The sequence below is a fragment of the Heterostelium album genome, assembly GCF_000004825.1.
Source record: "Heterostelium album PN500 unplaced genomic scaffold PPL_scaffold2, whole genome shotgun sequence".
Taxonomy (NCBI): Eukaryota; Evosea; class Eumycetozoa; order Acytosteliales; family Acytosteliaceae; genus Heterostelium; species Heterostelium album.
Genome location: NW_008805064.1, coordinates 2,697,243 through 2,709,501, shown reverse-complemented (window position 1 = coordinate 2,709,501; position 12,259 = coordinate 2,697,243). Strand labels below are relative to the sequence as shown.

The 12,259-nt window shown below is 33.9% G+C and overlaps 5 protein-coding genes across 5 annotated transcripts; 2 read left to right on the top strand and 3 right to left on the bottom strand.

The window, feature by feature from the left end:
• Positions 1–47: 47 nt before the first annotated feature.
• PPL_02348 (uncharacterized protein) lies at positions 48–1,653 on the top strand (the record flags this gene model as incomplete). Its single annotated transcript, XM_020573337.1, has 3 exons — positions 48–629; positions 687–941; positions 1,006–1,653. 3 exons carry the CDS (start codon positions 48–50, stop codon positions 1,651–1,653), a joined length of 1,485 nt encoding a protein of 494 aa, XP_020437454.1.
• Positions 1,654–1,798: 145 nt separating this feature from the next.
• Positions 1,799–2,509, bottom strand: PPL_02347 (uncharacterized protein; the record flags this gene model as incomplete). The annotated part of the gene is made up of 2 exons (XM_020573336.1): positions 1,799–1,982; positions 2,052–2,509. The coding sequence occupies 2 exons, from the start codon at positions 2,507–2,509 to the stop codon at positions 1,799–1,801; spliced, it is 642 nt and encodes a 213-aa protein (XP_020437453.1).
• An 802-nt stretch (positions 2,510–3,311) lies between these two features.
• Positions 3,312–3,699, bottom strand: PPL_02346 (uncharacterized protein; the record flags this gene model as incomplete). The annotated part of the gene is made up of 2 exons (XM_020573335.1): positions 3,312–3,428; positions 3,508–3,699. 2 exons carry the CDS (start codon positions 3,697–3,699, stop codon positions 3,312–3,314), a joined length of 309 nt encoding a protein of 102 aa, XP_020437452.1.
• Positions 3,700–3,848: 149 nt separating this feature from the next.
• On the bottom strand, positions 3,849–9,041 carry PPL_02345 (regulator of chromosome condensation domain-containing protein; the record flags this gene model as incomplete). Its single annotated transcript, XM_020573334.1, has 8 exons — positions 3,849–5,617; positions 5,861–6,123; positions 6,227–6,292; positions 6,940–7,554; positions 7,810–8,389; positions 8,757–8,793; positions 8,865–8,889; positions 9,034–9,041. The coding sequence occupies 8 exons, from the start codon at positions 9,039–9,041 to the stop codon at positions 3,849–3,851; spliced, it is 3,363 nt and encodes a 1,120-aa protein (XP_020437451.1).
• Positions 9,042–9,325: 284 nt separating this feature from the next.
• Positions 9,326–12,213, top strand: PPL_02344 (SPX and EXS domain-containing protein; the record flags this gene model as incomplete). The annotated part of the gene is made up of 4 exons (XM_020573333.1): positions 9,326–10,516; positions 10,593–11,495; positions 11,578–11,785; positions 11,864–12,213. The coding sequence occupies 4 exons, from the start codon at positions 9,326–9,328 to the stop codon at positions 12,211–12,213; spliced, it is 2,652 nt and encodes an 883-aa protein (XP_020437450.1).
• Positions 12,214–12,259: the final 46 nt, after the last annotated feature.

Genomic DNA, 12,259 nt, shown 5'->3' with positions numbered 1-12,259 from the left:
TGATTAAATATATTATATTATATTATATTTTTAATAATTAATAAAAGATGGATAACTATAGAACTTATCCACAATCACCTGTTACATCTAGAAACTATAGTGGTGTACAACATCAACAACAACAATATAATTCAGATACAAGAGATACAAATAGTAGATATGCAAGCAGCAATAGTGGTGGAGTAAATGGTAGTACTACCAACGGAAATGAAAGTGGAAATAGTAGTAGCAATGACTTTAAGGATTACTTTAAGACACCAAAGATGAAGAAAGAACAATCGATGTTTGATTCTACTGTTGGTGGTTCGGTTGGCGCTTTGCAACAACAACAACAACAGATGTATCCTATGGAGAAGCATAAACGGCCACCAACCAGAGAAGAGTCACTCCAACAAGAGATAGAGACACTGAAAACACTACTGAAAAATCAATCACAACAAACAGAGACAACCACGCTTACCATCAGTAACAACGAGACAACTATCAACACTCTAAGACAACAAATGAAATCACTACAGGATCTCAAAGAGACACTCACCAAAGACAATCAAGAATTCAAGAGTCTAGTAATTACACAAGATCAATATATCAATAACTTAAAGAATGAATTAAATAATTCATTACATACTGTATGTATAATATTATATTATTAATAATATTGCTATTAACTAACAATAAAATTAAAGATTGATGATCTAAATAAAAATATAGAAAGAAAGAATAAATCTATTCACAATTGGGAGTTAATGAATACTAGAAACAATGAGACAATCAACAATTTTATAAGTAGGAATAAGATATTAGAAAAAGATTTACAAGATGTAAAAACAGAGTTAGAGTTACGACCAAATACTGCTATTATCACACAACCATCAGATTTCAAATCAAAGATGGATCAACTTTCATATTCGCTTGTAGAAGCTGACAATAAAATTCAATCTGTAAGTGTTTATGTTTAATAAGCGTTATGTTAATTACATTATCTAACATTCAATATTTTAAAAGTTGGAAAATGAGAATAATAAATTGAAAGCAATCATTGGCAACAGTAATAATCATAATCAAAGTAATAGAAGTATGGTTGATGATTCAACTTATTATATTAGTCAGAATATGAGTGGAATGAATATTAATAATAATAATAGTAGACAACAACAGCAACAACAACAACAACAATATACATTATTAACAAAGGAGAATATAGAGTTAAAGAATCAAATTAAAGAATTAACATTAAAGCTAAAGAGTTTTGATTCACTGAACGAAGCGATCTCACGTATTCAAATGGAGAAGGAGCAACTCGAGCAAGATGTAGATGCTCTGAACAATCAGTTGGTCGAGCAGGATGCCAAGTACATGGAGTTTAAGAACAACATTAAATCGGAGCAGCGCAATCGTCCGTCGGTGGAAGACGAGTTTGATGAATCTAAAAAGACGGTGATCGACATCATCAAAGAGCTGAACGTCATCCGCGAGACCCTTCAGAGATTCGAACATCAATCATCGCTTAACCGATCGGCATCCACCACAGCACTAGGATCATCCATGTACAATAGAAGTAATAATCATTTCAATTACCACGATATTCAATCGAATTTGAATTCAATATACAATGATATCATTTATATTAAATCATTTTTTGTTCAAACTTAAACATTATAATTTAAAAAAAAAAATAAAAGAATAACTTTTAAAGATTATTTATTTACAAAGATTATTTTTAATGTTGATATTGATAGTACTACTACTGGACCGTTGTTGTTGTTGTTGTTGTTATTGTTATATTTTTGATTGAGCTTTACTTTGGTTCAATCTCGATGGAGACATCTTCAAATACAGTGAAGAATAAAACCATTGCGATCATTGACAAAACTGCTAATACTAAGGATGTAACAGCTAGTTTTCTTGCTGCAATACTCTTGGATCTAAGATATAGGAATCCAAAGAACCATGGTACAAATAAAAAGAATCCTAATAAAAATCTAAGAAAAAAAAAATAGAAATTAATATTTTTGATCTACGTAAATTAGTTTGATATAATTGATATTTACATGATTAAGCTCAATGCGAAATCTGAATGTTCGGTAATTTGTTCATCTACAGTCTTGGTGATTTCCTCTAATTCGTTATTGGTCAATTTAGAATCGGTGGTACTATATGGGTTAGGCTTTGCTGGTGCGGTTGGCTGATAGTTAATTGGTTGTGTAAGTGGCACAGCGTTATCAGTGAAGTTCTGAGCTGAGTAGTATGGTAGAGACCAATTCATATAGTTTGACGATGAATAGTAGAAAGCCTCATTCATATCACGTTTATTCTCAGTGTCATTCTCCAAGGTGGCAGTCTCTTCCTCCTCGAGAGTCGCTTGCTGTGGTTTATATTGATGATTCGGATAGTAGTAATAGGCGGCAATTGGTGCTGGTGGAGGTGGTGGAGGTAATAATCTTGGATCGAAATATTGAACAGATGGTTGAATTTTTGGATAATCAATTGTTGTTTGTTGGTCTTCCATTTTATTTTGTTTTTATAATTATTTGTATAATTAATTTATTTGTTTGTTTGTTTGTTAATAAGTTTAGAGGAATTAATTATAGCTATAACTTAATAATAATAATAATAAATTAAATTATTATATATAATTTATATTTACATATTAAATTTTTATAATCATTTTTACAATAATTTAATTCATTATTATATATATACAATCAATCAATTGTGTGTGTGTGTGACCACCAAAGAGAATGATGAGAATACCCCTCCCCAATACACCCAAAATAGTTTATCTATCGCTTATCACTTTGTTATTAAATGTGTGATTGTGTAAGCACATAAAATAAAACACAGAGAGAAAAAAAAACAAAAAGATGGTAATAATAAAATTGATTATATATCCTCTTGGGAATCAACTAGTGTGTACAGGTGATTAAATTAACTTACTAACTGATCCACCCTTTAATAAGAGTAGTATTACTATAGTGATGTTCAATTGTTTGTTTGTTGTTTTTAGCAAGATTCAATCTCTCTTTAATGATTTAAATGAGTATTAATAAGAAATCTTGAAAACTAAACTACTAATCTAATCTAAACTGAATTGTTGTTGTAATGATTATAAACTTTATCGTTTTAAATAATAAACATTTTGTTGAGTAAAGTTCGATAAATTAGTAATATTACATGTATTTATTCTTTTATCCTTTACATATACTACTACTAAAGTTTAAATATGTTTTATTTTGTATCTATCTAACAATGTATCTAGCTATCTATATCTTTATTTACTATTATTATTATTTTTATGATTTATTACTAAATTAATATGATGCCTTGTTGATGACTGTGGTGTAGTAAGCCAATTTGGTTGAGGTTGATTCATTCAATTTAGAAGAGTCATTTACTAAACTATTAAAACATTGAGCTAATCGAGCATCCTATAATAATAATAATTATATATATAAGTGATTAGTTATTATAATAATGATGATGATCGATTATTGATAAAATATCTACTTGAGCGAAACATCTTGCAGGTGAAGCATCTTTATTTAGGTAACAATCTCTAACAATGTCGGCTTCGACTGGACAAAATGTAGATTTAATACAAGCATCGACAAGTTCTGTTTTGAACTTTTGTGATTTGTTGATTGTAACACAATCTGAGGTATGTCTAAAGAATTGCTGTAAGATTCCTTCTGCTTCCATTCTTTTTTATTCGTAGTATTAATATATCTGTAAAAACAAATAAAAACAAAAAATGATCATTTTTTTTTGATCAAAATTTAGTGAAAAAAATGAATTTTTTTTTTTTGCACATTGTGATCATAAATATTTTAATGAAACAGAGTTTTTATTTATTGTTTTAATAAATTGAATAACTTTGAAGAATTATGAAGATAATGATAGTTCAATTTGATGAGTGTAAGTAGTTGGTGGAAACTCTCGTCGTCGAATCTGAGTTTTGGTGAGTTTGCAAAGGTGTAGATCGAACCTTGGTCAAGACTACCCTCTTCGTAGTAGATGGGAATGACTGGCTTGTTTCTGTTCTCTGCTAGAGAGATCTCATCTCTTGTCTGTGCTGAGAAATCCTTTGAATTGATAATGACAACGACCACCCAACTCGATAGCAATCCTTGTTCCTTCGAGACGACAGTGATCTTTTGTTGCTCCAGAAACTTGAACAGCGCTGAATATTGCTGTTGTTTACTGGTGTCGTAGCTGATGTAGATCGACTCCTCACCGGAGATCTTGACAAACTCGCTGTCCACCTTCAAGTCGGATTCCTCTGCTTCCGCCTGTTCCTTTGGAATGAATTGCATCAGATTGTCAATACCCTCGAGTAATGTCGATAGAGAATCGTGGTAGAGTCCCTCCTGTGAGAAATCTACGAGTTGCGAACGATAGATACATGATTCCAGTGTCGGATCTTTGATGGCCAGTTTCTCTGCCCAAATGGAAATCATAGGACTCTTCACCAAGACGTTGACAAGCAGATCACGAGTGAACTCTGTCTCCAACGATACCTTTGAAACCAAGAATACATAACCAATACATCGCTTCTTAACGTTGTCAGTGTCGTGTATCAGCTCGCAGGTGATCTGTGTCTCCTCTATCGATTTTTTAATGCGCTCTGCCAACGACTTGTTTTGTTTGTGATAGATAATACCGATGTCTGCAATATCGAATCGTTTCTTCAACTTGAATGCAATGTCCTTTGGTATATACTCGAATGCTCGTTTCATTTCACTGTCTCTTACACGCTCGTCGAATGCAGAGTACGACAATATATGAGGAATGTCGTCGTACATGTTGTTTTTGCAATAGTAATGCAGACAAGTCTGTCCCTCTCTGTCTCTAAAGTAAATATCAGGCATATTTAGCTTATACCACTTTAGTAGCGAACCATTGTAAAAGAAGGGAGGTCTTCCTGCTCCATTGAGCTTGTTTATCAATGTAAATAGTTTAAAAACTTCCGGTTGTTGTTGTATTCTTTTCTTGGCGATGATATGCAAGAAACTGTCACCGTCAGAGTTGGAGTGTAGTAAAACTTTGTCGTAATATTTGGATGCGACGTTGTACGCCATTTCCAGATGATTCGACCAAACCAATTGGAATGCAATCTCCACGGGATCGGTGAATAGCATTGCACTGTGGTAGGCCCCGCATGCAACCATTACAGGCTTGGCTATGATCGATGCCAACTTTCCAAACTGTGCTACTTCATCGACTGTTCCAGCCTGTCCATAACGCGACCAACCAGCACTCCAAACCTCACCGTTCTTCTTTATCGCCAGTAGATTGTTGCTGCAGTCGTGTGAGCACGACACCGACTCGACGCCAGTCATGAACTTCTTTGGCGTCGAACTGACGTGGATGTTTGCAAACTGTCCAAACACATAGAGACTGTTGTTATCGTCGTCCTTTGATATGACAGCGGTGAATGTTCCACCACATTCAATCTGTTGAATTTCACATCGCAGCTTTGTGTTCATCGTCGGTGTGTTCTTGTCACCTCCGTCCATACCCAATTGCAACTCGCCATTCGAACCCCAAGTATAAATCCAGCCGTCGGTATCAACAGCACCCATATGCCGATCACCCACCGAGAGATTGGCAACCTTTACTATATCGTTAAAGTAGGTGAGCAGCGTCGGACTTGTCACCTCATCCTTGTTGTGTCCCAGTCCCAACTGGCCATACTTATTGTATCCCCAGGTATAGACAGTGCCACGCGTTGTAATAGCAGCGGAACTAGCACCGTTGGCATGCACCGACTTGGAAACGACATCGGCCGGCATGAAGATGGCAGTTGGTCGTATCTGAGTGGTTGTGTTTCCATGACCGAGACGACCTTTCGAACCCATACCCCACGAATATATCTTTCCATTGGCAAGTGCCAATGTATGCTCGTTGGCACAGGCAACCATTGATACCTTGTGGCCTGGAGCTACATGAACAATCTGTGGAATCTTGTAATCTTCGGAATTACCTATACCCAACTTGAAAAAACTACCACTTCCAAAAGTAAACAACTCTCCATTGGTATTGATAATACCAGAGTGCAACACACCCGTTGAAATATACCTGACTTCACCTTTATATAATGTTGGAACAGGTGTAAAGTTATCTCTATAGAATAAAAATAAATAAACATATATATATATATGAAGACTTTCGGTTAGAAAACCTAAAGTAAGAAAAACTAAACTAATCTATAGATAGAGATACATACTGATCATAAACCAATTTATTATGATCACCATCTGTTAAATTAGTACCTAGCTGTCCATGTGAATTTCTAAAAAACAACAACAACAACAATAATAATAATATAATAATTAGAATCTAATTTTACTTCTATCTAATCTGTCTATACATTATAACATCTATAGATGAATCCTAATGCTATTGATATTTACTTTCCAAAGAAAAAGGCACAACCTAGACTCATTTTTTTTTCTTTGTTTTTTTTAAAATTAACTAAATGTCTAGATTTTCGATTGCTTTTAACTTTTTCTGATTGAATTATAAAATTAATTAATGTTTTTGGAATTGCAACTTATTACATTTTTTTTTGTTTTAAACAAATTACTTTTATTAAAAAATTAAGATAAAGAAATTTCTGAGATTTTGGGCACAGTTTTTTTTTTTTTTTTTTTTTTTTTTTTTTTTTTTATTGGACCTCCATATAAAAATGGAAATATTTGTTAAAAATAATAATTATCAATTGAAAGTGAATAATTATAAATTTATTTATTTTTTTAAAGAAGACATTTTCTCTATAAAGTTATTTAATATTTCTATTGTATCAAATGCTTCAGGAAATTTTTTTTGTATGATTCTTTTTGAAATTCGACGAGTTGATCTATTGGAATTACAATGTTTTTCAGTAGCCAGTCTAGTGTTTGATGGTTTTTATATCTAAAAAAATGTTGAAAAATAAACTTGTATGGTAGCTTTTCAAAGTTAATCTCTTTGTTTTTGATTAGCCATTCGGCAACCTCGATTTGACTCTGGAATATCGCTGCGGAGAGAGACAATTCTTCGGTGCCACTGCCACCGCCGCCATCCATTCCATTTTCATAGAGCCACTTAAGAATATCTATGTGGCCGGATCTCGCTGCACCCACCGTAGGTTGTTCGACAAAGTGTAGCTTGTTTCCATCACCACCACCGCTGCAGTGCTGAGCATAAAGATATTTGAGTAGATCGAAATATCCATTCTTAACAATTTCAAATATATCACCAGAGAATCTCTCCGTTCTATTCTCGTAGAACCATTTCACTACTTCGAGGTGTCCGTTATTCGCCGACAGGTTAACGGTATTCGGAAGACATTGTTCTGTTCGGTTTTCGTTGAGCCATATTACAATATCGAGCTTACCGTTCTCAGCTGCGTTGGTCATTGCCATATTTGTGAAATAACTACCTTTAGTGTTGTTAAACCATTTTACCATTTCAAGTGTATATTTAGCTGCGCTATCACCTGGCAGATAACCACGACCACCATTCTCGTACAAAAATTTTACTAATTCAAAATGTCCATTGTCTGCAGCAATGCTAATAGAGTTATAGGTGCATCTTGCACTTGAATGGGCAAACAACAACTCTACCATTTCTATTCTTCCACGGCGAGATGCAACGTCAACAAGATTGGTCGAGTATCTAATTCCTTCGCGAAAAAACAATTCCAGTATCTCGAATTGGTTCTCTGAAACCGCCAGTTGTACTTGATACGGTTCATCTTTAAGGAGATGTCTATGCTCGGCCAGCAGGTATTCAATGACTTTCGGGTGACCGCCATATATAGCATACGTAAACATATTACTCTTTTCAATGCCCTTAGAGCGATTGGTCGCCAACCATTTGATCATTTCGACTTGTCCGGCTGAAGCTGCTTTCTCGAAAATCATATAGTTGATATCGTTGGATTTGAATCGATCGGAAAAGAATTTCAATTGCTCGATATCACCAGAGTACGGTACGTGCAGCATCATCGTTCCGTATGACCATGCAAACTCTTGATATCTCTGCAAAAGATAATGAACAAAGTCCACTCTACGATAGACCGATGAATCTATCATTAGCTTCTGAACGACGAATGCCTTTGGTAGTTTTGCGCGTTGGTCCATCCGGTAGTGGTCCAACAAATATTGAAACATCTCCATACTCCCACCTCTGATTGCATTCTCTAAAACTTTTGCCATTGAATCACTACTCTGATTTTCTTCTTGATGATATCTTTTGAGTAATTTTAGATAGTTGTTGCCTGCAAGTAATGCAGGACTGTTTACAAGTTCGTCCCACCTAAAGAGTTTGCTTTTGCTATTAAAACTTAATATGTCAACAACATATTTGAATATCAACTTATTTAACAATCTGTTATTAAATACAACTATGAATAATGTTTTATCCATTCTGTGAAAAAAAAACTATAAAATGTTAATAAAACCAAAAAATTACTTTTAAAAATTTGAAAATTTTTCATTGGACCTTTTCCTTCAACAAAATTGTTAACTACCGGATCATCCACCAAAACCAAATAATGACCTTAATCGATATCATTTGTTAAAAATTAAACACCAATAAATTCATAAATTGAGTTCACTAATCTGTTGACTGATTCCTCTTGAGAACTTTGCGAATTCATTATATGAGAATTTAATATAAATACGTTTAAATATTAAATATAAAAAACTGATCCAAAAAAAAAACTGATCAGAAAAAATTTCAAAAAAAATTTTATAAAAAAAAAAAAAAACTTGGTGTCTTTTCAGACTTCCGGGGTACCGACGATTTCTATATTTATAAATTTTTATTTTACCACAATTGCAAAATTGGGGCATCCCTCGTCGTTTTGATCAATCTACCAACAATTGTAGGTTTGATTTGCAACTGTAATAAAAAAAAAAAAAAAAATCAAATTTTTTTTAAAAAAAAAAAAAAAAAAACAATGTGATGATTGTTATGTTTTGAATTCAAGAAGAGGGTTTGTAAGTTTACAGAGTATTTGATTTTTCTCATCACAGTCAAACATACAAACACATATTTAAATTATTATAACATATATTATAAACATCATCAAAGTCAAATCAGAAAAACTCATCTCATCTAATCTCATTCAAACAAAAATTCAATTCATTATCATAAATTTGTCAGAGATCAAATATAATAATAATACTTCAAAAAAGTACTACTTTTAATTAAAGCATATTCATATTCATATTGGAATAGTTGAAGACATATTTTATTTATTTTATTTTATTTTTAGTTGTTGACTTTTTTTTTTTTTTTTTTTTTGGAAATAATAATTTTTTTTTTTTTATGTGGAATGAAGTTTGGAAAGTATTTGGAGGAGAATCATGTGCCGGAATGGCGTGACAAATATGTTCAATACAAACAGATAAGAAAGAAGATCAAAAAGTTCAAGGCAGAGATCGATCAATTCAAGAATGATCCCGAGGACCAAGAGGAACAGAGTCCACACACTCCTCACTCCTATGCACCCAACTCACTCAAGCGAAACAGCACCTATTCCAACTTGGTGAAGCGTGCTGCCATCACTGGCAGTAGTACGGGTGTTCATTCGCCATTCGACGGTAACCAATCGACCGGTCTCCAATTGGATTCGGTGAGCAGCGGTGAACTTCAGATGGCATTCGTCAATAGTTTGGCTGCGTCGGCCGGTGTCAACACCAAACAGCGAGTACTACCACTCCATTCACAGAATGTGTTGCAACGACTCATCGAAATTCAAGGTGAAATGACAGAGATCATCATGGACGAAGCAAAGAAAGTGAATGAGTTCTATGTGGAGCGCGAGAAAGAGGCGATCGAAAGATTCAATCAGATTTACAGTCAGGTTCACAAGTTGATTCAGCTGCGTCAGGAAGAAGAGACTGCCATTGAAGAATCATCTACCTCCGAAGCAAAGAAAGAGAGTTATTCACCGAGAAATAAATTTGAAAAGTTGGTCAACAAGAAAGTTAAGACGGAGAATGAAAAGTCGAAAAAGAAAGTAAAGAAACCAACTACTACATCTTCTTCTTCGTTATCACTGTCCAATAGTATACCGACATCTCCATCAATGTCAGGTATGTCAGTGGATTCCAACAGTCCAACACAAATAGTCATAGGAATCACACCAGAGAAATCCAATAATGATCATCATCACCAAGTGAATGAACACTTGATAGATTCGAATAACGAGGAGGAGGAAGAAGAAGAGGAAGAATATGGTGAAGCTGATCATTCTGGTGGAGAGGAAGAGGAAGAGGAAGACAGCCATCCAGAGACAATCATTGAGATGGTTCCAATCGGAGACGACGGTGCCAATCCAATGTCAAGCACACTCACCAGAAAGAACATCATTCTCGATGTATTCGAAACCATTGAACAAGATATGATTCAGCCACTGGAAAACAAAGCAAAGAAATGGTTTAAACTTGGTAAAAAGAAAAATAATGAACATACAATGAAAGAATTGATTCAAGAATTCTATAGATTCTTAATCTTGGTAAAGGTAAATAACATTATATAATATATTTGTTTTTTAAAGATTTATTTACTAATGAAATTGTTTATTATATTTATTATAGAATTATAAAGTATTAAATTACTCTGCACTTGTAAAGATTATTAAAAAAGCAGAGAAAAATACTGAATTGGTTCTAAATGACAAGATTATCAGTACTGCCGATAAAATGATGTTCAAAACATCAAAGTTGATCGATAAACTCTCTGGTTCCATCGAGAAGATCTATGCCGATGTGTTTTGTAATGGAAAGCTTCGAGATGCCAGAAAGAACCTGAGACACCGACAGAACGCAGAGCAAGGCACTATCGAATCGACCACTGGAACCACTTTCTTTTCTGGAATGTGTGCAGGTTGGACAACAGCGATTCTCATTCTTATTTATTTTGTGTTGTACACTGGCGAGTACGATGATTTCGTACGGTTTGGCACGGTCTACAATTTGTTTGTCACCCTCGGTTTAGCGATTCTCTGGGCACTGATGTTTGGTATCGATATTTACATTTGGACAAAAGCACACGTACACTATTCATTTATTTTCGAACTCAGTCGGAATACGCTCACCTATCATCGTGTGTTCCAGGCGGTGACAGTGCTTTCGGTGCTCTGGATCACATCGATCGGTATCTACATGTGGAAATCGATGGGTAATTTCCCATTCCCTTTCGTCAGTGCAGAGTACACTCCACTCATTCTGCTGGTTGTTTACCTCTTGATATTGATTTGTCCATTCAATATTTTCCAGCGAGAAGTTCGAAAGTGGTTCCTTCTTACAATTTGGCGTGTCGTCACAGCACCCGCCAAAACCGTTAAATTCTCCCATTTCTTTATGGGTGATCAGTTGTCTAGTCTTGTACTGATGATGGTCCAATTGTCACAATTTATATGCTTCTACACAGTCGATGTTTATCATTCACCAGAGCATGCAGTTTGTATACAAAAAGGAAGATATATTAATCCATTCATTGTAAGTTGAAAAATATTATTATTATTATTATTATTTTTCAAACAATTAACTAACAATTTGCTACTATAATACTACTTACTAGTCTGCACTTCCAGCGACTTGGCGTTTATTACAATGTTTCCGTCGTTATTATGATAGTAAAGATATTGTACATTTAAGAAATGCATTGAAATATTTCCTTTCTATTGTTGTTGTTTTCTTTTCTGCGATCGATTCATTCTATTCAACAGGATGGACATCTCCAACAAGAATCATTTGGTTAAGTTCAGGTTTAATTAATAGTTGTTATTGTATGTATAAATTATTCTTTTTTTTATAAATAATTTTTTTACAACCAATATATCTAACTTTTTAAAAAATATAAATAGCTTATTGGTGGGATTTATTTATGGATTGGTCAATTTTAGTTAAACCAAAGACATCAAGTTGGAATCCATTCAAATATACATTAAGAAAGAAGAGAATGTATTCACCAACCTTTGTATACTATATTGCAATCATTACCAATTTTGGATTTAGAATGACTTGGAGTCTTACTAAATCACTGCCACAACTCACCACACTTCTTCCATCATACAAATTGGTGGTTGTCATTGCCGTAATTGAAGTATTGAGAAGAGGACAATGGAATGTTTACCGTTTAGAGAACGAACACATTAATAATTGTGGTCGTTTCAGAGCAACTCGTGATATTCCATTGCCATATGAATTGAATTAAATAAAAATCAATCAATCAATTTATATAGATATATTTTAAAAAATGT